Source organism: Culex pipiens, chromosome 3, assembly GCF_016801865.2.
Source record: "Culex pipiens pallens isolate TS chromosome 3, TS_CPP_V2, whole genome shotgun sequence".
In the NCBI taxonomy this organism is placed as follows: domain Eukaryota; kingdom Metazoa; phylum Arthropoda; class Insecta; order Diptera; family Culicidae; genus Culex; species Culex pipiens.
Genome location: NC_068939.1, coordinates 138,618,446 through 138,645,951, shown reverse-complemented (window position 1 = coordinate 138,645,951; position 27,506 = coordinate 138,618,446). Strand labels below are relative to the sequence as shown.

The window sequence follows — 27,506 nt, the reverse complement described above, 5'->3', positions numbered from 1 at the left end:
TTCCTTCAACATAGTTTTATTGCATCATTCTGGGTAAATTTTGTTCGAAATCTCGTACAAACGCTGCTATTGCACATCACATCGTTATTTTTGTTTCCCTCGACAAAAACACACAAACTTTGCTCTAATCGGTTACCATTCCGGAAAGACAAAAACACTGTATATAATATATTAACTATATTGACTTACTCCTCTAGTAGGTAATATCACTCGCATTATTTTACATAAATTACGCATAATCGGTCGGATGCAACATCTTTTTTCTTTAGTGCGTGTGTTTGTGCGTATAAAATTTTGATCAACTTCACATGCCTCACTTGCATTTACTCTGTACTTTTTCCTTTAAGTTGCTCTCTGAATGACTAGATCAAAATTTTCTCTTTTTTTTACAATCTCGCAAGCAATTCTCATTTTTTTACAGTAGATTTACATTGTTTCTCGTTTTGTATAATACACGGTAAGTACGGGTTAGTCACTAAATACAAGTTTGCATTCCTCTTTATACGTATGCGTGTCTTACTTGGCTAATAGAGTTGCGTTTTCACTGCTCACGTCCTAATCAATAAACACTCTCAAGTCTCAAACTAAATTAAGTATAACTGTTGGCGCGTGCTGATGCGCTGAATACACAAAAGAATACACAAGGAGTTCTGAACAGAGTGTCTTAACGCTAAACAGAGAGTTTCTGGTACGATCTTTGTAAACCGTATAAACTAACTAAAAGCTAACTTGGCGGGCAACTGGCGAGACGACCCGCGGGCAGGAAGATCATTGCGCTCCAAACACTCCGATCAGATCGTCAGGTCCTCCCACTCTTCCTTTTCCCGCTCGGACAGCTCGATCCGGAACGAGACGTTCGCGTTCCGGAGCAGCTCGTGGCACATTGGCGTGAGCGGGTTGTGCCGCAGGTCGACCAGCTCGAGCGAGTCCGACGTGATGATCTCGTCCCGGTCGATGTCGATGATGGCGTTGTTGTGGGCGCGCAGTTCGCGCAGCTTCGGCATCTTGAACACGACGGCGGGCAGCGTGATGAAGGAGTTGTGCGAGATGTCCAGCTGCTGCAGCGAGTGCAGGTCGGCCAGCTCGTCCGGCAGCTTGGCCATCTGGTTGTGCGACAGGTTGAGCTCTGGGGAGGAGAGGGAGATTTTTTTTTTATTAAATTGCAAACAGGCTTAGGTCAACAATGATAGAACCCTTGGTTACATTTTCAGAATTTTGCGGGATTTTCTGATTCCCGGAATTTTTATTTTTTTCCCAGTTTTCCCAATCTTTTTTTTTTGCACAATGTTTTGATATTTTCAATTGATATCGGTTAAAACTAGAACAGAAAAGCAACATTAGTACACCGTAGAGGTGAGCAAAAAAAGAGCGAGCCGCTCAAAGAACCGGTTAACTAAAAAGAGCAAACGAATTGTGTACACGGTGAACTTTTTTATGTTCTCAAATTACTTCAAATGTGAATGATTTTCTAAACACAATAAAAAAAATTCGTGGCTCAACTGATCAGACACATTAAAGAATTATCAGAGAACAAGTTTGAGCATTTCAAAATGCTTCAAGACTGATATGCAGATCGGAAGGAACGCAACACTCCATATAAAAAAACGCTCAAGAAACGGTCAAGGAAAGGGTCACGAAAAGATTTGTCTTAAGCGGTACGCAGCTGAAAAGGAACAGAAACGGAAAGTGGAGTTTGACTTTTCTTCGCGCGGTGCTTGTTTGTAATATTTTTTGATGAAAAAATCAAAGAATTTGAATTTTACTTTTTGAATGGGACTGAAAGTTACAAACGTTTTAATAATTATATATTCGTGAGAATAATAGAAAATACCGGCGAATCTCAAAACGCAGAATCATGAATTAAAAGGGCAGATCGATTTAGTTTTTTGGTCGAAACGGAGTAAGAAGCTGTTTTTATTGCTGTTGGCCCACATGTCGCCAACTATTTTAGTACCAACCGGCAACCTTTGGATTGTGAGTTCACTGCACTGTCCGATTAATCTATCCTGGCGAGACCGAAATGAAATAACCGGAGTGAAAATAAACTTGACAATAATCATACAAATATCTATTATCTTACTGAAAAATTCGAAAATATGGAAAAACAAACATTTCAGAAATATCAAATAACAAAAAAAAAAATATATGAGGGAAGTTCCAACCATTTTTAAAATCTTTATTTTGAAGATTCAAAATAAAAATTATGGAGAATTGAAAAAAAAAAATATTAAAGTCGAGATTAAAGAATTTATAAATTCAATAGCGTAAAAAATTAAAAATTCGAAACCTGAGAAATTTCAGAAATTACAAGTCAAAGGTTTAAAAAACCTAAAATATAGCAATTTAAAAACACATATTTACGAAAAACCCGAAATTCTAACATTCAAAAACTCCAATTTTTCAGAAATTTAAAGAACTCAAAATTCCAGAATTAAAAATGGGGAGTTCAGAAATTTTAAAATTTAAGAATTTAAAAATAACAAAAGACAATAAAATTTAGAAATTTTAAAGTTAAGAATTTAAGAATTTAGCAATTTAAGAATGTTAGAGTTTAAGGATTTAAGAAAAACTTTGAAACATTTGTACCAGACTTATTTTATAAAATCCTAATTTCCAAGTTTCCTAACTTCCTCATTTACTAATTTTCAAATTTCCTCACTTCCTGATTTCCTTATTTCCTTATTTCCTAATTTCCTTCTTTTTTAATTTCTTAATTTCTTAATTTCCTTATTTCCTGATTACCAAATTTCCTAATTTCCTAATTATCTGATTTCCTAACATCCTAATTTTCTAATTTTAAAATTTCTCAATTTTGTAACATCCAAATTTCTTAATTTCTTAATTTCATTATTTCATGATTTCTTTATTTCATTATTACATAATATCATTGTTTCCTAATTTCCTAATTACCATATTTTCTTATTTCCTGGCTTCCTAATTTCTTCATTACCTAATTTCCATATTTCCTAAGATCTTAATTTTCTAATTCTCGGGTGAGTTTTCAAAAAGCCGTAAGAGCCACTGTGACCTCTGACACTAGTTTTCGTTTTTCTCCAAAATGAAACAAAATTTCATTCATCTTTAGTTTGGGGCGCTTGAAGGACGTGTAGATCAACAATCTCAAGCATTTTTGATATTGGTTTTTCATAAGTAGGTCGAATACCGATGAAAAAGGACTTTGTTTACCAATGGTTTTTACGGCTTTTTGAAAACTAATCCGAGAATTTCCTAATTTCCTAATTTCCAAATTTCCTAATATCTAAATTTCCTAACGAATAGAACACGCATCGTTTCTTGACCGCGTTCCTTCCGATCTGCATACCGTACTTCACTTGGCAATTTTGCTGAAAAACTACTAAATAACCATATCCTAACTCCTCTTGCCCAATTTAACATAGGCATTTATAGACTTTTTGATTAAATACGATTAAGTAAGAATGTAGAAAAGAGTTCACAGAACATTTTCTCATAATAAAATTTGTTTAATTTTAGCAGAAATAAACGCAATTTTGTAAAATTAATAGTAATTTTCTCCAAAACTCTAGATTTAAGTTTGGGTGCTTGCCCCATCCAACTATTCGAATGTTCAGAATTACGGTCTTCTCGTTTTAAAACAAAAATTTAAATAACAGAAGTGTTGAGTTTTTTTTTCGGTTTTGGATCTGCAAAATTAGGTCACCATGTTTTCTTATATTTTGCTACATATATACAAAAATAAACTGAAAATCAATCAGACAAATTGGTGTGGTTATAACGACGTCCCTGAAAATAAGCTAATTCTTTTGTCTCGTGGACTTGTTTTTCAAGAATAGATTTTTTTAATCAAATACACAATGTTGCAACAGGTCTTAAAGTATTTTTACAGTCATGCTTTGGAATTTTTATTTATACTTGCTGGAAATGTTTCCAACAAAAACCAGTAGGAATTAATACTTATAAGTTGCCAACTGTATTGCTCTGTTGAATCATCATGTGGTTCATCCTCACTAATATGATAAACAAAATTATCCTACTTCAAACGAAAAGAAAAAAATATTCAAACATCAAAGGTATCTTTCTTCATCATTGTACTTACCGGTGATCAAGCTGAACTTGACCGCAAACTTGGGCGAGATTTTCGTGATGACATTGCCGCTGAGGTCGCACGTCTTCAGCTCAGTGTGTCTCATCAGATGGTAGACCGCATCTGGAACCTGAATCAGCTCGCACTCGGAGAGATCTGCAAATGGAAAGATGGAAGAATACGATTAGGTTTAAATTAATTTAATTACAGTATCATCTTCAAATTTGAAACTAGATTTCAGCGTTCAGCCTTCTAAACGGAGGTCACCGGAGAGCTTACTCAAGTTTTTAGTTTCGTTCGCCTCTTCGCAGCGGTTCACAACCCTGGCGACGAACGAAGCCATTACGCACAGCGGAGTTCAACTCGTCAGTCTCTCTGGCGTACTGGTCAAACAGCAGCTGTTGCGTACGCTAAAACACCGACTATCGTACAGCGGCTAATTATAGAGATGACTAAGCGCGATGACACCTTTGCGTTGTTGGACACTACTCAAAGACGCAAGTTTGGCAACTTTTCTCGAGTTCACGCGGGTCAATCAAACGAAACAATGTATCGATTTGTTTAGCTCGCAATTGTGATTCGAATTTTCTTTCACCACTGAAGAAAAAAAAATCTACGGGAATCGCCGGAAGAAAATTGCCCAGATTCCTAAAGGTACCGTACAGACTGAGTCGACCACCACCAGCGCTCGCGCGTCACTTGCTCGCGAAAGTTTTAAAAATAAAAAAGTTGCTTGCGACTAGCTTGTAGCGTGACACGAAAAGTGTTGCGTCGCATGGGGTGTAGAGAAATGCTACAGTAGGTGCACAGTTAAAATTGACGAAACATTTTTTCGTGTAAATTAAAAAACAAAATTTGAAAAGTAGAATTGATTCGTATTTTAAAAGTTAATTAACATAGTTTTGTGAACAATTGAAACATTTTTCGCAACATTTATTTGTCGCATGCTTTCTAGTGTATGTGAAACAAGCAGAAATGCGACGTGACACCGTTGCCATCGTTTGTTTACCCGGTAGGTTGCCACTAATACACTACAAGTTATGCAGGTAAATTGACTGGTCAACAGCTGATTGCCCACTTTCTGACAGGGTTATTCTCGATCCAAGCGGGTAGCTGTCCTCCGCACATTCATGATTGTACTATTTTGTTTTCGTTTTTGAGCTACATTAAAAACCCAAAATTCAAAGAAAATTTAAATTGGGAAGACTAAATGTCGTCATACAAGTATTACTAAGTTTTATCCACAGGTATTTTTCAGTCAAGGAAAAAAAAACACATTTTAAATTAATTCATGAAACATTATATTATATAGTGTATCAAAAAAATGTCCGTGCAGCCCTGTACGGAAACATTATTCGCTGTTATAATCCCATTTTTTTAAGTAAAGTTCCAACTTTTATATATCGATCGACGCGGAAGAATGTCCTCATTACGACCCTGACATTGATTTGCTAGAAAATTGTAATGAAAAAATTACAAAAATAATTTACTAATTAAAGTCTCAAATTTTGGCAAAAAAATCTGTCTAAATCGGGCTGTAGTGGACGGATTGGGACGCTTCAAAGTGCAAAAGAAAGGTATTTTTATTCTCTATTTGACCATAGGTAAGTGTCCCCCGAGCGGCCATTCTGGTTCCGGACCGATCCGGATTATCCGACCGTTTTTTTACGCTATTTTTTACTTCAAAATGACAATAAAACATGTGTAAACAATATTTTTTTTCGACGGTTTTTGATAGAAAATGTTTAGTTGCTGTTCTTTTAACACTAAAAAACAATTTTCTAAAAATAGTGGTTTGAAATACTTATGTTTCGTAAAGTTTTACATAAATAAGGAAATTTATACTATATTTTCATATAAACTTACCTAACAAGTTATCAAAAGTTCAAAATCGCTTCAAGTATGTTGGAGGCACTTTAAAATGACAAACTAACAATATTTAATTAGTTGCTTTATCAAATTCAATAAAACTTAGTAGATTAATGAGGTGTACGGACAAATTTTTGGCCTAAATTTAGGACTTTTATTAGTATATTATTTTTGTAATTTTTTCATTACATTTTTTTAGCAAATCAATGTCAGGGTCGTAATCTCCCGCGTCGATCGATATATAAGATTTGAAACTTTACTAAAAAATTACGGATTATAACAGCGAATAATGTTTCCGTACAGGGCTGTACGGACAATTTTTTGATACACTGTAATAATGACAATTAATAATAGAACAAATAAGTAAAAACTTTATTTTGTATGTTCAAATAAATAAACACAAGTTTCCAAAGTTTTTAAAATTTATACGGTAATGTATCGCCTTTTCAAATACCGTAAACCGGGGTTTCATTGATGAGTTTTTAATTTATTATTGATAAATTGGTGTACGAAAAATTTATTTCAACTGGCAAAATTTGTCTCAAGTTATAATTTAAAAAATATGTACTGGGGTAGGCCACACAAAGTTTTAAAGATATTTGTACCAGCCTTCTATTTTTTTAGTAAAATTCATACAAATTTTAGAAATAAATGATGAAAAGTTAGAATTTTGCCTACAATTCCTTAAAACTGCATTGTAACCTGAATACGAAACACAAATCAAAATTGTTAACATTTTAAATGAAATTTGAACTACTGAAAATGTCTATGATTTTGGTTATATTAAAAAAAAACATGTAGAATTATTTTTTCTTCTAGATGAAAATTGTCCAAAGAATTCATAAATGCATTCCATTTTCAAAATTTGAATCATTATCTCAATCTCAATAGGTTGAGGCTTGAGGTCAAAGTCATTCTCGGTTTACGGTGTTTTTAAAGTTTTTGCTTTCATTTTCCTTCCAGAATTTCCTCAAAATAAAACCTAAATCCATAATATTTTTTAAAAATACTTTAGAATGCTAAATGTAATGCATAATAAAGTATGGTAATTTTTCAATTTCTCTGGTTGATATTTTAAAAGTGTTTCTTTTAACAAATTAGAGATTTTTTGTAAATTATTGATAGCACAGGTAAGAAACAACATACTGTTGTTTAAATTTATGAATTTCAATTAAATTTACATTAAACCATAACCATCTATTTCACAATTATGGCATGCACTGAAGCCGAACTTGTGTTTATGTAAAAACGAATTACATGATAAGTGACACCAGCAGCCAGCAAAGACCTGCAATTAACCCTCGGTTCACCACTGCCTGCCTCCTTCCCCTCACTATTCAAGTTTCATCACTTGAACACTCCCAACCAGAAAAAAAAACCCGTTGACAACGGCCAACGGCACAGTGGCAAAGACATTATCTAATCACGTACCACTTTCCCGACTCCCCCTTTTCCACCCTTAAAAACTCCACGAAGAAAACTGTTTTTCTTCCTGAACCTCCTCGCGAACTTTGTGTTCTGTTTTTTTTTTTTCGTGGTTGTTGTATACAATTTAATTTTACCACTCTTTTATGCTACCACACAGCAGCAATGGTGCATAATTTCCGCAATTTTATCCAAAGTAAACATCGCCGCCGCGTCCATCCTCTCGAAGATCGTTAATCTCTGCTGGTGAATTCAGCCTTGGCCACGACTCACGACGACCGTTGAGTTGGGTTGGGGGGAAAATGGTCACGGAAAACCGCCCCATCACTTTCGCTTATTTTTGCCCTATAATTATTTCATTGCTTGCAATAAATTTATTTAGTAGAAAAGCTTGAAACTAGTTAATAGCAGATAAACAAATGCATTTTAAATTTTATATTGGGCAACTGTTTCAGATTTGATCAGACCACTTGACCTCATAAGCGCAGTCGCAACAAGGAAAAGTCTCAACAGTCGCAAAAAAACAAACCAAACAAATGTTATCTTGACCTATTGCTGGTCCGTAGTCGCTATCATTGATTGTGGCAATTTCGATTGAGTCATTGATTGTTTTTGTTTGGGTTTGGAGAAAAAATTGCGCTGCAAAGGTTGCGATACTTCAGGGTGTGTTGATTGTCTCACTGTAATCGGTTTGAATCAAAACATATTGCAACGTTTTGGTGGCAAATTTATTGATTGGATAGTGTACTTTAGGGTGGCTTAATGCTGTTGTAAAGAAGATGGCTGTAACTGTTGAAAAATGTTTTTTTGAGGGGGTGTTGCAAAAAGAGGATTTTTTCAGCACGAGTTTCACCGAGTTGGATAAATAAGAAGAGTGCTGAAAAAATCATGTTTTGCAACCAGTTCCATACAACATTTTTTTGCAATTTCGAAAAACACCCATTGAGTGAAATTTTAAGTCAAATTTTCATGTATTCTGTCAATAAATCGTTTAAATAAAAAAAAAATTTGATAATTGTTACTTTTCGAAACAAGTGCTGAAAAGTAGAACTTTTCAGCAATTATTTTGAAAAGTGTTGCTATTTGAATCTGTTATTTTTGGTACAGAAAAGTAGGCTATTTCTTCGTTCAAAAATGACAGGAAAAGTAAGTAGTTCTACGACGGAATTGTAAAAATATATTTTTTTTAGTTTAGTTTAGTTTTGTTATGAAATTTATCATACATTCAGTAGAAGAATTTTACATCATACGTTTTTCGTATAAGTCTCCATACAATTTTGCAAGCTTGGCTTGAGTTGTTAATCTCCGTAAATCTATATCTAAAAATAAATTTTATGATTAGTTTAATGTCTTCGGTGAAGTTTTAAGTTATAAATACGATTAGTGATTTTTACGATTTCGTGGAAAGCGTGAAATTCGTTAAATTTGAAGATTTCCGAGAAATCTCGTGAAATTTATCAATTTTCTCAATTCATTTCTTTGAAATAACATCATTATAAATATTTCATTCATAAAGACTTTAGAAGTAAATTTTATTAGTTTTTGATTTTTGAAAAGCGTGATATGAACAATTTGAAGAATTATTGTTAGTTAAACATACATTTTCAGCATTTAATTCGAAGTGATTGCTGCGTATTAAATAATGTTAACAAAAAACAGTCAACTATAAAACATATTCTAGGAATCATCAAGTCACCAGGATGATATCATTACTCATTTGACTACAGTGATTCACATTTTTTTAGCAAGTTATTGCTTTTTCAACCAAAACATGTTAAAATTTACTATACAGTAGGGTGACAATTAAAAATATCGAAATCAGGGATAACGATTTCTTTGGCAAAAAAAAAGAAATTGAAAATTTTGCGCAATCGGTTAAGGGTCGCTTTTTATCGTTGAATTAGGTGAAACAAAATCCTAAATGTCTTCTTTGAATAGTTAATAACTCGTCAGGGTTAACTCGGACAAAGTTGTTTGTCATGAAAGAATCCCACTCTGACAATGATCTGACGCATTTAACGCCACCTTTTGGCGGAATTTTGAAATTTTAGCTTTTTCCCCTAAATTTTTTCGAATTTTCCCATACAAACTTTAACGATAAAAAGCGACCCTTAACCCTTATCCGATTTGGCTCAAAATTGAAACAGTTACTTATTTTAACCTAAAGAATCGAGCTAGATATCTCTTACGATTTTCAAACACTTTCATTTTTTCTTGTCACCCTATTGAACATGTTTATTGAGATTAATTTTTGAACGATTGCACTGATTTTTTTTTAAATTGAATTGATTTATCTTCAGAAATCAATTAAAACCAAGCATTCATGTTAAAGTAACATTCAGTAGACACAGTCGTCTTTCCCTGAGTCAATTATTATTGACCGGGGGAGCAAGCTAAAAGAATACAGAATGTAAAATTGAATTCCATTCCATTTAACAGTTTTCTTTAATAAACTAATTAACTTTAGTAATATTTACATTTGCTATAATTTGACTCCTATTTTAATTGAAAGGCTTGAAAGTTTGAATCTATTAATTTATTTTAACATTATATCTAAGAAATTAATAGATACAAGCTTGGTTTATTCAAGATTTCATAAATGGTATTTTTGATCTTTTCAGCCACCTTTTAAGATAATTTCAGATTTTTTTTTCTGAGTCCTGTATAATTTTCACGATGTTTGATAATTTGGGTGGATAATTCCCGTGGATTTAAAAAAAACCTTTTTGATATGAGTTTTGAGTTTGCATAAAAATCAAAAGATATTAAATTATCTTTGCCTAATAATCTTGTTTTCGAGAAATGAGAAGACAACCTTTAAAAATAAATGCAAGTTTTTTTAAATCATTATGGCTGGACAAGATTGTTAAGTCTTGCTTTGTTATGAAATTCAATATAATGTTAAAAGATAAAATAGAAGCAAATCAGCGAAAACTTTTCAGCAAAATTAGTCGAATATAAAAAATAGTTCAATAAATAAGCATGAAATGAAATGCCTTACAGTTCGTTTCAAAATGTATAGATAAACCAGGTATTTTTTTTTAAATTACGAAAACTTTGTTTTTTTTGTTTTCAAGTTCAGGCCATTGCAAATATTTTTTCAAAGTTTATGTCGCCCCCCCCCCTTAAAAATTGGTCTGAAAAACCAGGGGGCAAAAAATATATTTTTCCGAAAAAAAACTTCAAAATCTCCACGAAAAAAGAAGTCTAATCAACTGAAAACAAAACTGCATTTTTCTGCATTGATAATCATTTTTAGCATATTTGGGCTTGTTTAAAAATGATTTTTCTTTTTATGAAATTCCAATGTACAGCACCGGCAAATTTTTTTTTTTCGCCAAAAATAAAATCTTAGATATTTTGGAAACTAATGATGACAAAACAACTGGACAGGTGTATAATGCATTTTAAAACACTTTTTTCATTTAAATTTTGAAACCATGGCTCGTTATTTCAATTTGTATACTTTTTTTATTTTTTTGCCCTTCTCCCCCCCCCTCGACTTTGGTCAGAGTCGAGGGACATAAACTTCAAAAAATATTTGCAACGGCCTAATTGAAAAATAAAATAAAATGAAGCATAAAAAGTATTTTCTGTATTTTTTAACACAAGTTTAGCTGAGTTATTTTAAAATTAGGCTCGTTCCACAAAATTTCCGTGAAATTTTGTGTTTTGAAATTAAGGACCCCTCGTAACTTGTAATTTATGAGCGTGAAAAATTACTAAGCTAAGTTATAATTTAAATTAAAAAAAATAACTTCTTTTCAACTAGAATTATTTTTTAAAATGGCTAAATTTTGTTACAGATAATTAGTTGCACAAATTGATCTTTCAGCACGAGTCGTACATTTATGCAACGAGGTTTGTCGAGAAAACGCGTGCTGAAAATGTAAAGTTTGCTACGAGTTGCTTACAGCTTTTTTGCAAATATGGAAAAAGCTTATTGAATTGAATTTTAAATCAAACATCCGTGTGTTAAGTGATTCAACCTTTCAAAACAATAAAATATTGAAATATGTTACTTTTCGACAAAAGTGCTGAAAATTTCTACTTTTCAGCACCCGTTCCGAACTATTGCCAAATACATCAAATCTATGAGAAAACTTCAATATTTTGATAGCTTGATAAGTTTGCTCAGCAGCTCCAGTTTTAATGAGATTTGTATAGACACCTCTTTGGTCATAAAGAAAAGTAAGAAAAAAGTAATCTAAAAAAACTTTTAATGAGATTTACTATATACCTAGGTTTGGTTGTATAGGTTTATAACTAACTAATATAACTAATATGGTATAAGTTACCCGAAACAGCACATTTTAAATCATTTTAAAAACAAATCTAATCGATTTCTCAAAGCTGCTCGTTAAGTTCAACGACTTCTTCAATCTCCTTGACACCATCTTGCAGCAAATCGCTGAATCATGCCGGGTGGTCAATTGCACTCCATCACACCAACTTCAAGGTCATTCGAACAAAATAAAAACTTTCTGCTTCGTTGCCAAAAGGCATTTCACGCAAGAGAAAGAGAAAAATAAACGGCGTCAAAAAAAAATCTCCTCTTTATCTGAGCAACACGGTTCCGCGACCTATCCCAACATCTAACCAGCTGTGAAGTCTTTCTTCACCGACTTTGAGCCGCGATAAGACCTCGCGGTTCATCGTGACGCAACATTTAAAGGCCAGATCGCGGCTGGGCTGCCAGCCGAACCGGGTAATTGCCCGATTTCTCGATTGACGAGCAAAGTTTTTCGCTTGATTTACCCCCGTCGACACTTGGTTGAAACTTTTCCAACGGCTTTTTTTTTCGGGCTTGAAAGTCAAGTTTGACTCATCAACATTTGATCGTCAATTTGTAGTCGCCGCTAATTGGAAGGCCCAGCAACTTCTTCGACAACTTGGCGTGGCGAAACCGAAAGTCGAGTCCACAACACTTTCTTGGGGTGGTTGCCAATTTGCCAGCCCGATGTTGCACCGCGGCGTTGTTTTTGCTCCACGGCGGTTTCGACTTGTTTTTGCGAAACCGGCACACTGGCAACAATAAATGCGTTGCGTGAAAAGTAGCACCGCCAGCAAGTCGTAAAGCTTGATGTCGTCGTACGTGCAAAATCTTAAGCGAATGAGCTTAATCGCAGAAGTGGTTCATCTCTTCGGATGAAAACGAAGTCCTAATCCGGTTGAAGAGCGCGGCGAACAAAATGGTAACACTAATTTTCGTGGGAAAGTTGCAATCGATATGAAGTTGTAGCTTTTCATCGTGCAGTGCAACGGTGCAATACTTCCCACCATTATGATGATGTACATCACCGCACTCGCCACGGTTAATTGCACCGATCACGTATTGCATTGTGCGGCAAATCGCTCCGTTTACCAGACGATGTCGGATTTGGAGTTGCCAACTAATGTAATAAAATTTATACAATGCAATGGTGCTGGTAATATTAAAAACATGCAATCTTCAAGAAACAGGGCAAACAGAACAAAAGGTCTCGATTTTTTTTTTAAATTTTAAACGCATTTGAGTCAATACAAAATGTACCTTTCAGTTTTACTTGATCCACTCTGAAGAAATTTGGACCTCCTCATTTACACTTGATCCAAAATAACAACATCTACCGTTCAAATCGACGCTGTCGTGCTATCTTGTCGCACCCGCCATTTCGACGTTCCGAGAAAAACGCGTTTAAATGTTTGACCTTGGATAAACAAAAACTAGAGCACACAATGTAAACAATAACAAACACGTTTTTTTGGCTGACCATTTTGTGCATTGTCCCGAAGTTTGGTAGAAGTTGATTGCTGGAGTCCCGAGTTATAATTTCAAATGTTTACGGCAGTCCACAATATTCCTATAATTGGTCGCAGTGGCAAAAAAAAAACTAGTACGTGCGTCAAACGCGTTCTGACCTGAAATCCCTTTGGCCAGTTGTCGCACTTACATCAATTTTCAGGGAGTGACAAGATAGCACGACATGATTGAAACTTCTTTCATATGAAAAGTGACAACAATGCACGGAGTTTTTTCGGTTTTTATTGAATATCTCTGGATTGATATCGAATTTTGGGGATCTGTGAAGGTCAAAAGGTGAGGCATTGTTAGCTGCACAAAATGGCCCAAGATGCACGTGCGACAAGTTAGCACGACGGTGACGAAATGTTCTTAAAGGTTTACTTAAGTACCCATAACTTTGAATAAGGTTTTCTGATCTAAACATATAATGACATATCGCGAAGGTTTCCGATAACTGATGGAACGAAAGGTCACATGATATATATTTTGTTTTATTAACATATTTGAAGATCCAGCCTTCACATGGTCACAAAAAATTCTATAAATATCATTTAAAGGCTCACAATTTAGGAAAGGGTTGATAGATCTTAAATTTTTTTTGAGATCATCGAATTTTTTTTGCAAATACCTCTTTAAATATGTAAATTTTGAATTTTGAAATTCACGCAATCGAATTTTCTTTATGGCCGTTTCCAAGGGTCCATTACTTTAAGGGAAGGGTGGGTTGCGATTTTCCACGATCTGCACAAAAAAATGTTTGTACAAAATCTAAAAATGCACCAAAACACATTTTTCTTACGAATTGTTAACCATAGTGCATAAGCATGAGTGACAGTTGAAAACGTTACCAAGCCAAGCAAAACACATGATTTAAAACTATATTTTTATGCGAAATTTTGAAATTTAAAATTTTAAATATTGATTTATTTAGTTGGATAAGGCTTGTTCTATGCATTCCATATAGTCACTTGTGTGCTATTTTGTGACACGTCCTATATATCTACAGCAGACGTGTCACAAGATTGCACACAAGCGACGATATGTCAAAAAAATCCATTTTGCATCATAAGTTTTCGCATCCAAGTTTGTATAAAAGGATGGTCATACAAAAATGAGAAATGAATATGAAAAATGTATCTAGAAAAATAATTTTCTGATCGTTTTGATGATGTACAGTTTAAGGTTTTGAACTAGACTAAACAAATGGTTAATTTTCGATTTTGCTTTTTTTTTCCTTTGGGGGGTAAGGTTAAGACCACAGTTGGTCCAACTCGCCCGATTTTGCTTTAAATGTTTTATGAGTCCAAAAAATACAACTTTGATGCTTTAGTTTTAGATAAATTTTGGAAAATATTAAACATATGGTCAGAGCAAATTTATTAAAAAAAAATATTATTATAAAATCAGATTAGCAATCGTAAATGACCATAACATTTTTATTGACAAAGTGTACCGTTTCCAATTTTAAGACATTTTTAGGTTATTTTTTTCGAAAAATATCTCAACCATTGGTCCAATTTTCTATGAAAAAAATTAAACATTTGTAAAAAATTATGATCTATTCGAAAAAATATTTTGAAAATATTGGAATCAAGAGTTACATTTTAAAAGGACATTATATTTAGTATTTCAAATCGATTAGAAAATTTCTTCAACAAATACAAATTAAATAATACTTTCGTACTATGTTTGTATGAACAGTAGCCAAAATTCTAGGGAGATATATATGGGTGAACCAACGACAAAAATAGTTGGTCATAGGGAGGGCACCATAAGGTTTGAGCAAAATATAAAATTTATAAAAATAAAAATGGGCAAAATCAGCCGATTTCGTACTGAATTGCTTCATGTTATTTTCATTAAATAAGTAGATTTTTGTGTTTTGCTTATTATACCGATCAAGAACTATGTTTGCTTCAAATGTAAACACAAAGTTGACTAACGTTTTCCGCTAGAATTTTTCTTTCTTTCCTCACAAAGAACTCTGAGCTGCACCGCAGACAGTGGGGGGAAATTCTTCACCATGACCTTCAACGCAGTTATTTCCACACGTGCATCATGATGCCATCCTTTTGCCGCAAGCTTTGTGGTGCAATGGAAATCGTTTTACTGCTTTAGACTGTAAACACACCCTCATTGGGTGTCTGTCACGTTTCTTATAGTGTCAGGTCAAGTGACTTGTTGTCAGAAATTTGTTTATTTCTTTAACATAATTTTTTTAATCCATATAAAGAAAAAAAATTGATCATTTTTTCGAAAAATTTCAAATGTTCTAAAGTCGAAAGACCAACAAGTGATTCCTGACCCTACGCTCTTTTTACGCCGTCAATTTCCACCATAAAATTTTCCCGCATGGCATTTTTCCAACCGGCAAATATTGTTTTCCTCATTTTCCCCGTTTTTGCTTCCTTGTTTTCACAGCCTCGGTCTTTTTGCCATCATCGCCACCACTCTTGTAAACCGCCTCGCGTAAACTCTCGGAAGGTAAACAAACAAAGATTTTCTGCGGAAAATCGAGTCAACGTATTTTCCGACCGGCGCGTGAATTTGCGTACTTTTTGTTGACTGGACCAAAGCGGGTCATCGTCAGCGTTGACGCAGCTTAGCGTAGTGCGCAGTTTTCCGCGCGCACGATCCTTCTAGAGCTGCTGCGCAAAAAAAAAAACGAGACAAAACGTCAACAAACGTGTGCCTTCTCGTTCTCTCTGGTTGAGTTGTATTTGTTGTTGGCTCGTTGGTGGCGGAAAATTGGCACACTTTCAAACTAAATTTAATTTATGAATTTTCCGCTACATTGTGCCACTTTCCGCCGCTACCTACCCTTTATTGAAAACAAGGGAAAGGGATTAAATGTAAAGTGGGGACAATTTGTCATTTGTCGGTGATGGCAGTAATCTGTCACAACGAAGGACGTCGGAGCACGACCCAGGTCGTGTCGTGTGGGGAAATCCGACACCCCTGGTCGCGTGACGAATGGCACGTGAGGTGTGAAAATAAAAGTGAGATTTGTTTTAAATTAATTGAAACTTGATGTTTTTGTAGTTGTCGAAAACAACAAACCCTGTTTTGGAGATAATAGAAAAAAAAAACAAAAAAAGTCAAAATGCATTAGTTCTATATAATCACAATTTTGAAAACAATTTCTGAAAACACATGCCCCGCAAACAATGTCAAATCAGCTAGTCAAAAATACAATGTTGCTGTCATGGATGAGATTGTGTCACTGTACAGGTTTCGCTAAATATATCGCAGTCTTGTGAAGTACGTCAAAGCTGCAAAAGCTTAACAAAACTTGATAACAACACTACTCACGATTTCGGAACGACATGTGCTGGCCTGTCTGCCGGCACCATTTCTGGTGGGTCAATGGCCACAACCTTTGGGGGTTTGTTGGTACAGTCAACCTTCTTGTTAGTATGGTGTCTTAACAATGTTGGAGAATTTTTATGAGCGTTGCATAAAAATATCTAGTATTATTTATTGGATTCTTTAAACTTTTAATTAAAAATTAATTCAACAATCATTTGTTTTACCTTTTATCCATTAAGTTATTTGTTCAAAGCTAATATTAATATCAAAATTACTAATTATTTAAAAAAAAATATTTTGAAGCATCATCGAGGTTTTAAATAAAAGTATAACCAAACAAATCAACTACGTTTACTGTAATTCCTCGCCACAAATTAACGGGGCAAAGAGCTTTTGGCACGTATTTTAAAACTGGTTCCACGGGCTATTAATGTGCTTCAAACACTACTGCGATGAGTAATGGCAAAATGATTTCAGCAATCGAACTGGTGTGATCGACTATTGGGATTTGGCAAGCACCCGAGCAAGCAGCCAATGACGCTTTCGAATCGGACCATTCATGCTTAGTTAATTGCAGAAAGTTGTACTTTTTTTCTGAGTCTCAGTCCTGAACTTTTCTTTTAAAGTGTTATAATTTTTTTAATGAATGACAGATTTTCTAAATCTGAAACAATTTTTCCTATTTTTTTATATCAAATGAAATTTTATTGTTATATCAGAATTTTATCTACAAAATAAAAAAGAATATAAGATTATGATCATTTTTCTATGCAATAATAAATCTTTAAAAATATAATTTGAAAACAGTAAGCTACAAATATTCAACTAAATAACTCCTTGTATACTTAAAAAATCAACCCTCATGCGGATGCAGACGATTATGATTGACCAAATATAATTTGTTTAAACTAATATCACGATTTTTTTTATAAATCTTGAACTGCCTAGAATTAAAGGTAGTATCAAGGTTCTTGCAAGTTTTCCCAATCTTGGATTTTTTTAATTCCACTTTTTTCATATTTTCTGAATTGCTGCAAATCGTCGCCGTCGTGCTAACTTGTCGCACGTGCATTTTGGGCCAAATTGAGTTAAGAACGTCATATTGTGCAGCTAACAATGCCTCACCTTTTGACCTTCACAGATCCCCAAAATTCGATTTCAATCCTGAGATATTCAATAAAAACCGAAAAAACTCCGTGCATTGTTGTCACTTTTCATATGAAAGAAGTTTCAATCTTGTCGTGCTATCTTGTCACATCCTGAAAATTGATGTAAGTGTGACAATTGGCTAAAGGGATTTCAGATCAGAACACGTTTGACACACGTACAAGCCCGACTACCGTAAACATTTGTAATTATAACTCGGGACTCCAGCAACAAACTTCAACCAAACTTCGGGATAGTGCACAGAATAGTAAACCAAACAAAACGTGTTTGTTATTGTTTACATTGCGTGCTCTAGTTTGTGTTTATTCAAGGTCAAATATTTAGTTGCGTTTTTCTCGGAACGTCGAAATGGCGGGTGCGACAAGATAGCACGACAGCGTCGAAATGTGGGTTTTAAAAAAGAATTATCATAAATATCATGGACTTCAACGGACCTTCATTCACTATCTTTAAACCTGATTCGGCAGATTTGTTTTATTTTGGAATTCAGTTTCCTATTCAACGTTCCAACAGCTAGTTTAAGCAGAAGCTTAATTTTATGACAATTAGTTGCAACTTATTTATCAATTTTAAATTTTAAAGCAAAGCGGATTCAAAATTTTAAGTGAGTGATTTCTAAAGCTGAAAATAACAATTTTTGAACGTTATGTATTAAATCAATAAAAGCAGAAACAAGAAAAAACACAATAATATGTGAAGATTATCCTGATTAAAAAATAAAAAAAAAACGTTGAAAGAGTGGAAAGCAACTCGCTCCAAACACAAGATTATTTTTAAAATTGGACCGCATTTTTTTTAAGACATGAAACGCGCAAATCTCATGACAGATTTAGTTCACAGCTGAGTGGATTTCAATTTCAGTCACGTTTTCTAAATTTTCTTCTATTCTGGTGTGCAAATCACTCTCAACTTCAAACCAGCAAAATCTACGTCTCGCGTGTCACTTTGTGTGTGTTTACCATGGCATGGCCAAGCAATTTCCTGGTTTCCAAAACGGCTCATTTAGTGTCTATCAAGGGAGGTAGAGCCAGCATCCAGCCAAAGCAAACTCAGCACATACATCACTCTCCGGCTCCCTTAAAAGGCAGCAGAATTATAACTGAACATATTAATTTATGTTGTGACGGGCTCCCAACCCCTTTCTCGTTAGGGTGGTCCCATTGTTTAGGGTGTCAATGAGGACAAAATTTCCCTTTCAACAGAAATAAAAAGTTTATTTGTGCTGAAATATTACGACATCAAGTCGAAAGCTCGTTGGGGCTATTTGCAAACGATTTGTCGGGGTGCCTTAAAGACGTTGACTCTGCCACCCGATTGTGATGGCGCCATGAAGCCAGGCATCGTGCCTTTGAGGCAGTACAGGAAGCCCGCGAATCACCTGTGGACGTCCTCCACGGTTTGCCATTTATGGGTAATGCTCTGCCTAGTCGGCTCGAGGTACTCTTAGTAGGTACACCCAAAGGCAGCAAACAAACAGTATTTACGCTGCGGGTCAACGAAATGATGATGTTGTGCGTTGATACTGGTGCTATTGAGGATTCGAGCATAGGGGTCATCCATAAACCACGTAGACACATTAGGAGGTGGGGGCCTGGCGAATTGCCACACTCCACGTGGTTTATGGATGGTCCCATACAAGTCATGAAAATCGCCTCGCCTTTTTGTTTTTACATGTTGTATCCTTTTAATTTTTTTAAAACGTGGTTACCCGCTTTAATAAATTCAACAAGCTACTAGAAAAATTGATTTGAAAAGAATCATCATTAATTTTGAGTCATCTAAAAATCGACCAGTCCAACTTTGCACTAGTTCCGATTCGTACGAATCTTTCAAGGCTGTTTTTAGCTACCAAAAAGTAATTTTTCTGAATCTGGAACTGGTAAAATTTTAAGTGCTTTTTGTATTTTTTTTTTAATATTTTTTTTCCACAGCAAAATATTTTCAAGGATTATATTGTCCTTCTTCGATATTGGCTCGAAAACTTAGGTAGCACAAAACATATTTGTTCCAAAAACTTCAGAAATTCCATGAAAACGATATTCTTTCATTAAAAAGTTGAATTTCTCCAATACGTAATTGAAAATGTCCATAATGAGTGCTATAGCCCTTTCAATACATTAATCTTGATTCAACAATTTCTGAACATTTTTTTTTAGAAAAGAGTATTGAAAACGTAACCAAGAGTTTCCAAGATAACGCGAGTTGAAAATTAAAGCTAATAAGGATGGTGTAGAGGTAAGCGTGATTCATCAAATTGTTTATTGTTTATTCGTCAAGCTTATGTAGACTACTTACAATTTTCTTACATACTAGATATTATTTCTATTGTACAGATTTTTTCGTAGTTCCGGTTTAGACATGTCGAAATGTATGTATTGTGAATTTTCATTATTAAAGCGCATCATTTGATTTAATGGCGAATTTTTTAAATAATTTGTCGTGTATGCAGTTATTCTAAAAAGTTGTGAATGTCTAAGAGTACGGCTTGGTTCATGAATACTATTGCGTATTACTGAAAATAATGCTGCTGACTGTATGCGTTGAGAAATAATGTCGTTGATGAAAGAGAGCATGGCAAATTTACGACGTTCTTGTAATGATTGTATGTTTATGAGCATGCAGCGTGCTTCATACGATGGGAGAGGAAATGCAGTCCAGTTAAGTTTACGTAGTGCGTACAGTAAGAATTGTTTTTGGACAGATTCAATTCGTGCTTGGTGTACGGCATAGTATGGATTCCAGACGATACTACAGTATTCCAAGAGTGGCCTGACATACGTTATATAGAGTAATTTAATAGTATACGGGTCCTGGAAGTTGAATGCAAAGCGCTTTATAAAGCCTAATGTACTTTTTGCCTTGTTTATTATTGTGTTATAGTGTTCTACAAAAGTTAGTTGTGAGTCTAGGATGACACCTAGATCACGTACTACTTTGCATTTTTCTACTGGTTGGTTTCCTAATAATACTGTTATGTTTGGTGTTTCATGTTTTCTGCTGAAGGCAATGGAATTACATTTCTTTACATTCAATTGGAGTAGGCTTTTACTACACCATGTGTAGAAAAGATTAATTTCGTTTTGGAATACATGACTGTCATTGGCATTTCCTATTTCCATTTACAATTTCATGTCGTCTGCATATACAAGTACGTTAATTTTGTTAAGAATGAAGGAAATGTCGTTTACATACAAGATGAAAAGAAGAGGTCCTAGATGGGATCCTTGCGGAACCCCAGAGGTGACGTGAATTGATTCCGATAGTACATTTTGGAAGCGAACAATTTGTTCGCGCTTAGTCAAATATGACTTAAGCCATTCCAAAAGATTCGGTTGAATTCCAATTTTCTGCAGTTTGAAGATTAATAATGGTATGTCGATTCTGTCAAATGCCTTACTAAAGTCTGTGTAAATTGCTTCTACGAAATTGCGATTATGCATTGCATTCAGTGTAAAATTAACAAATTCTAAAAGGTTGGTGCTAGTAGAGCGGCCTTTAAAAAAGCCGTTCTGTTTACATGTAATGCGGTTTTTTACTTGCTGAAAGATTTTTTCATTTATAATAGATTCGAAAAGTTTTGGAATGCAAGACAAAAGGGCAATTCCGCGATAATTACGTATGTCTGATTTTGGGCCTGACTTTGGGGCCGATTGCCTCTCACCCAGTCGGCCTGGGTTCGATCCCGGTCCCGGTGGCATTTTTCAAGACGAGATTTGTCTGATCACGCCTTCCGTCGGATGGGGAAGTAAATGTTGGCCCCGATCTATCCTAGAGGTTAGGTCGTCACCCTGGGTCCTGTCTCGGTGGAGTCGCTGGTAGGCAGTTGGACTCACAATCCAAAGGTCACCAGTTCGAATCCCGGGGTGGATGGAAGCTAAGGTGTAAAAAGAGGTTTGCAATTGCCTTAACAATCAAGCCTTCGGACACCTAGTTTCGAGACGGAATCTCGCACTCGAGAACGCCAAGGCAATGCTTTTGAGCGAATTATTTGATTTAATTTGATTGAAGATGACGCTGAGAAAAAAAATACTAATTATTGTAAGCTATGGTTGATTTTCATAAAACAATGATTTGCTTTTGTGAAGATATCTACAAAACATCTTCAAATTAAATGAAGAATTTATGAAATTTTTAAGAATATTCTCAAACAAAATCCAATCACATTTCAAAAACATTCAAGTTGAACTAAAATTCTTCTAGCATAGCAAGTTGTATACAGCTAAAAAAGTAATAATCCAGCTGCGTGTAAAAGGCCTAGGTGTAAAATAAATATTGCATTATTTAATGCAATGTTATTCCCTGAAATATGTAGCCCATCAGTATGGGAAACCTACTTGACCGAAATGTCAACCTCATAGATGCGTTTATCCTTACATCTTTACATCGGTCTGATGGCCGAGTGGGCTAAGGCGCAAGTCCATACTGTTGGTGCTGGGTTTGAATCCCGCCGGTTGCAACTTATTTTTGTGTTTGCAAAAATTGTACATGTGTGTATGCTTTTGCATGCGATTTTACCATCGGATTTTTTGCTGTGTATGAGCTGAAACTCAAAAAGCACTAAATTGTGCAAAATTTTCGAACCATCGAGTTCTCCAAAAACTGGTTAATCTCGAACCGGCATAGCGCTCAACCAACAACAACCAAGAGCATTCATGTTGCAGAACCTCGTGCGCCTTCGCCGTGTCTGGTGTGTTGTGAAAACCACGAAAAACACGCAGTCGGTGGATTGCCGAGGTCACCGGCGACGACGACGACGATTTCGAACTTGCGCGTCGAAAACACTCGAAGCGCCGCGTCTCTTTCGAACAAGCGCAGATATTTGGAGAACTGAAAATCGGTAATTAAGGTGGAGAGGGAGGAGCAATCACTTGGGGCGCGAAGGTCACTAGAAATGGTGGTACAAAAGTGACCCTTCAGGGGGGGATGCACTTTTTTTGTTGTTGTAAACTCTTTGTGTGTCATGCCGTGGCTTGCCAATGTCAATGATCTGAGCCGGTGAAGTGTTGTTGTTGTGCTGCTAAGATTTGTAGTGTGAAATGGAACGGTTTGGTTGGGCATTGCGTGTGCCAGGGTTCGTTGTGGTGTTTATACGGAAGGTTAAGCGGAGAAATCCGTTTTGACTCTTTCTGCCCAGACCAAAACCAAGTTTTTTTTAGTTTTTTTTTTCTTTGCTATTTATCCATTAATCTAAATTTGATGATATTTTGAATGATGTCAATGTACATCCGAATTAAACTTCTGCTAGAAGAATTGGAACAATGAATTGAGCATTCAATGAAATTAAAGTTAATAGAAAAGTCTAGGCCACAAAAGGGCTTCGATTTAAAAAAAAATCGCAAAAAAAATCCAATTTTCAACCAATTTTTGATCTTTAAAAAGCATTGGAAAGAAGAATTCTAAAAATTTAGAAAATTTATGGGTTGGAAGTTTTACGTGTTTTTTGTGACTTTGCCAATGTTTTTAAAAATGTTTTTTTAGGGGTCAACTTTGGCTGTGTTTTTACTAACATTTCCAATATTTTAAGTAAAAAGAAGTATACAGTATTTTTGTCCCAGACTATGCCTCTACGCATTTTTTTCCAAGTTTAATAATAAGGGTGCCATTTTACAGCAGAAAATGTGAAAATCAAGCAAAAAAAAAGTGGCTTTAAAAACATGATAAAAATAGATAGGCAAAATGTAATGACAGGAGGTGATGGAATAGGCCAAATACTACCAAAAACAAACATAAACTAAACAAGATAAATGTAAATTAAAATACTAAAAATGAAACAAGAGAAGTAAAGTTTTTCGTAGAACAAAATTTGCTCAAAATGACCTCCTGAACAAGGGAAAAATAAAAAAAATCGAAAAAAAATTAGGGCTGTAGAGGGTTAAACAAAGTTTAAATATATTATGAAATAAACAAAATAGATTTGTCTTCGAGCTTGTAATAAAAAAGTTCATTTTTAGAGCAGGATTATAGCTTTACCTCAGTGAGGAAAGCAAAATTGATCCGGCCCGCGGGCCGACTTGTATAAATATTTTTTTCAAAGTTTTGCAAAAGGTATGTTCACTGGTCATCTGTGAAGTGATTCCATCAAATAAACCATGAAAATATGAACAATTGTAATTTGAACGATCAAAAATGTGAAAATACATAAATTGCACAATATTTATACGCAAAAACCCCAAAACCTTTTTCACTTACTTAAATATTAAAATTTAAGACAGTCAAAATTTACAAGCTATTTATAAAATTATAGGCTTTGAATAAAAGGTGTATTTTGGCATCATGTAATTTTTAAAGGAAGCATGGAGAAATTATGTGGGTTTTCTTTTCTTACAAATTGCTTTAAGACCATGTTTTTATGTCAACAAATCATTAAATGTTCGGTGACGAATGACCAAATTTTGTTTAAAGTATAGATGATATAAACAACAACCTTCAATGATTGAGACTTGATAACAGTTGGTGACTACCAAAACTATTTTCAAAAAATGATCTTAATCAAGTCTTGAAACAAGATTTCAAAAATTCACCGATCCGAACCGAAATGCAACTTTTGAAATCCAGATTATTTTACTACAGTCAGCGCCGTACCTAGGGGTTGGCGCGGTTGGCGACCGCCAAGGGCGCCAGCCCTTGGGGGCGCCGAAATCGATGATTGTACAAAATTTTCATGTCAACTATAACATCCTCATTAGATATTTGAAACAGAAAGGGCGCCGAATTATGAAATAGAATTACAAATAACTAGATAATTTGGTTTAAAATATAAAAAAAAAATATTTAGGGGCGCCAAAATCAATTGTATGAATATTTCTATCGAAATGTTTTTTGAAAATTCATACCTATATTTATTTTTTCATCAAAGAAGGGGCGCTCAAGTGGCAGAAAGTTAAAGATGTTCTAGTACCTAGAGCTTCTCAAAATAAATACACGTTTAAGTTTGGACCGTTGTATAATCATACCTTCCAGACTAAAAAAATGTCCAACTATACGTTATTTTCACGTTAATTTGGCAGTGAATCACAATCAGCCAAATTGAGTAAAAATTAGGTCATATTTTGAGCTTCTTTTAAATAGGAATTATTTTAACCTTAAAATATATACCTTTCTTTTGAAATTTTTACGCTCTCGAGCAAGGGTCCTGATTGCTCAAAATCAACCACTCCATTCGCGAGCACAAATAGCAGGCGACGCGATACTGCCCTGATGAATTCCTACTGTTTGTCACTTTCACACCATTCGCTCCCGTACACTCTCTCTTCTACTCTCTTTCTCTCTCTGATCGGCTCAGTCTCCGAACGGCTCAGGCAGTTCGAACGTCACCGATCACTCTGAACTGAAAACATTTTTTCTCTGATGAGCTGCGTTATACTCATTGATTTGGGTTGCCTAAAATCAATGTTATAAGTTAAATTGTGCATTCATTTTGATTTCATAACATTATAGACACCTTTCAAAGAAACTTCCACCAAGAAAAAATCAAATTGATGGCAAACTGAGGGCGTGAAGACAAAAAGACTGCCGAGCTGGCATTTTGTGAGAATGGTAATGTGTGAGTGTCGTCGAGCGACGGAGTAGGCAAAAATGTATTCACGATGTATTTGTTCGCTGAGTGAACAGTTCGGGCCACTCGCTGGCTGCTTGCGAGTATCATTCGCTCATGAATGCTAGTTGGTTAGAATAGGCGACGAATGGATAGGCGATGAGTGAGTGGTTTCTGTTCATTGAACTGAAAATCAGGACCCTTGTTCTCGAGTAAAAAATGGCCTTTGAAATATTTTGAGCTCGATTTCCCCTTTTTTAATAAACTTCGTGCATAGAAATTTACAAACTCTTTTTCAAAAAGCTAGAGTTTTTAATGTGGAAAACTGCTGTAAATTTTCACCGATAAGACCAACATTATTTGTTCAGAGCGAGTTGTGGCGAGTTGTTGGCGCGGCAAATGTAAAAACAAAAAAATAATATTTATCGAGGTTTAAAAACATTTGTATAGTTTTGCGCAAAACATATTTTTCTGAAATAAAAAATTTAATTTTACGAATTAAAAATTAATCAATGAATACTGATGAAAAAAAGATCAATGCAAAACATAATTTAAAAAAATAAAATTATGAAATGCGGACAAATTACTCGTCAATCCTTAGAAATTTTGGAAACTTCTAATTACAAAACAACTGGACAGGTGCATAATGCATTTTAAAACACATTTTTTAATTCAAATGTTGGAACCGTAGCTTGTAATTTCAATTTTTTTACTTTTTTATTTTCTTGAGGACCATAAATTTAAAAAAAAAATTGCGAAGGCCTAAATTGATTTTGACGAAATTTTATACTTCGATGAACTAAGCTTGCTGGGATTCCTATCTAGATAGAACAAGATAGCTCACGGGCATCGAGTTATTATTTTTTTTCCAAATTTGAAGAAGGATTTTTTTCTTTTTTCGTTGTAATTAACAAAATAAAATCCAAAGCTAAATCAGCTAATTATTTTACGAATCCGGGAAAGTTCTTTGCTTATACAATCAAATACTAGATCAGATCAAATTATGCAGGCTTAGATATTTAAATTTAGTTGACAAGTTATAACAAAATTTATCATTATTGAGCATTTAATTCTGTGAATTTGTCTGGAAAAATAAATAAAAAAAAACAAAAACCTGCTATCATTATCGATTTTATGAAATCTGAGAAAATATTCAGCCAACTTAACTCCTATAATAAAATTTCAATTCAACCAATCTTATATTATCTGAAAAATAAAACATAAAATAACTGTGTTTATGAATTTGACCATATTTAGGTCTCCAATTGCAATTATAAAATCAAAACTCATATTGAAGCAATCATTGAAAATTAATATCAATTTATCCAAATGCTTGTAAATTTGGGAGGGGCGCCAAATTGATGTTTTGCCAAGGGCGCCGTAGACCCAAGGTACGGCTCTGACTACAGTCAGTCAGTCCACTTTTATCTGCTTCAAAAGACACTGCTCATCACTTCACCCCCAAATTACCTAAATTACTATTCTCTTTGGCGTCGTCGCACCGCTCCACGACCCGGATGATTCCGCGACCTGCAATCTTGGGGAACATCATCGTCGCGCCCATCTCCGTGAGCCGGGCCACGATCGTGTTCCGGTTGTTGTTGTTGTTGTTATTGTCATCTCCACCACCACTTCCGGAGTTGTTATTGTTGTTGTTGTTGTTGCTGCTGTTGTTATTTCCGTCGTTGGCGGCGGTGTTGGTGATGTCGTTGCCAAAGTGCGATGGAGGCCTCATTTTGGGTTTGGGTTGGGGATTGCTTTTGGTCACACTTTAAGTTGCACAGTTAAAGTTTGATAAATTCACTCCGACAAACTTTGAGCACTTCCGGTTTTCGCACTGTTTTGCTTGTTTTTTTTCCTTTCAAAAATCTTTGTGAAACAAAGAAATTTTTTCAAAACTTCACGATCGCGCTTTTCCGTAACAACTCTGGATCTGGAAAACTTTTCCACCGAAAACTAGACAGTTTTTCCAGATACTCCGAGCACTCCGATCACTCCTCGCAAAGGGGGGAAAACCGCGGAAAGGTTGTTTTCACTGCTTCACCGTTGACCAGCGAATGACTGCTCGTTGGTTGGCACGCCGTTGCGCTGGCAGCAAGTTTTGCCCCTGCTCCAAACCGTTCTTCGTTCACGTTCTTCAAGCAGCACGACGGAGACGGCGTCGCGACGCTGTTGTAAGAGCAGCATGTAGTAGTACCTCGTAGAATACTAATGCAACTCGACTACAACGTCTGATCGGTGCTTTGTGTAGTAAGCAGCCTGCACTTGAGTCGACCAGGAACCATCCGTTTGGTCGTACCCCGTCTACCACGTGTATGTGTGTATACCTTAATGGGTCGTCGCGAAGACCGCGA

General features: G+C 35.1%; 1 protein-coding gene across 2 annotated transcripts; it reads right to left on the bottom strand.

The window, feature by feature from the left end:
• LOC120417337 (leucine-rich repeat-containing protein 20) lies at nt 1-27,265 on the bottom strand. Of its 2 annotated transcripts, none has more exons than XM_039579339.2 (3): nt 26,623-27,265; nt 4,076-4,219; nt 1-1,126 (listed from the first exon to the last, which is right to left on the bottom strand). In XM_039579339.2, the coding sequence occupies exons 1-3, from the start codon at nt 26,885-26,887 to the stop codon at nt 792-794; spliced, it is 744 nt and encodes a 247-aa protein (XP_039435273.1). In that variant the 5' UTR covers nt 26,888-27,265; the 3' UTR covers nt 1-791. The 2 variants fall into 2 exon arrangements, with proteins under 2 accessions (XP_039435273.1, XP_039435274.1); XM_039579340.2 differs by lacking the exon at nt 26,623-27,265 and adding an exon at nt 4,343-4,740.
• Between the last annotated feature and the right edge of the window lie 241 nt (nt 27,266-27,506).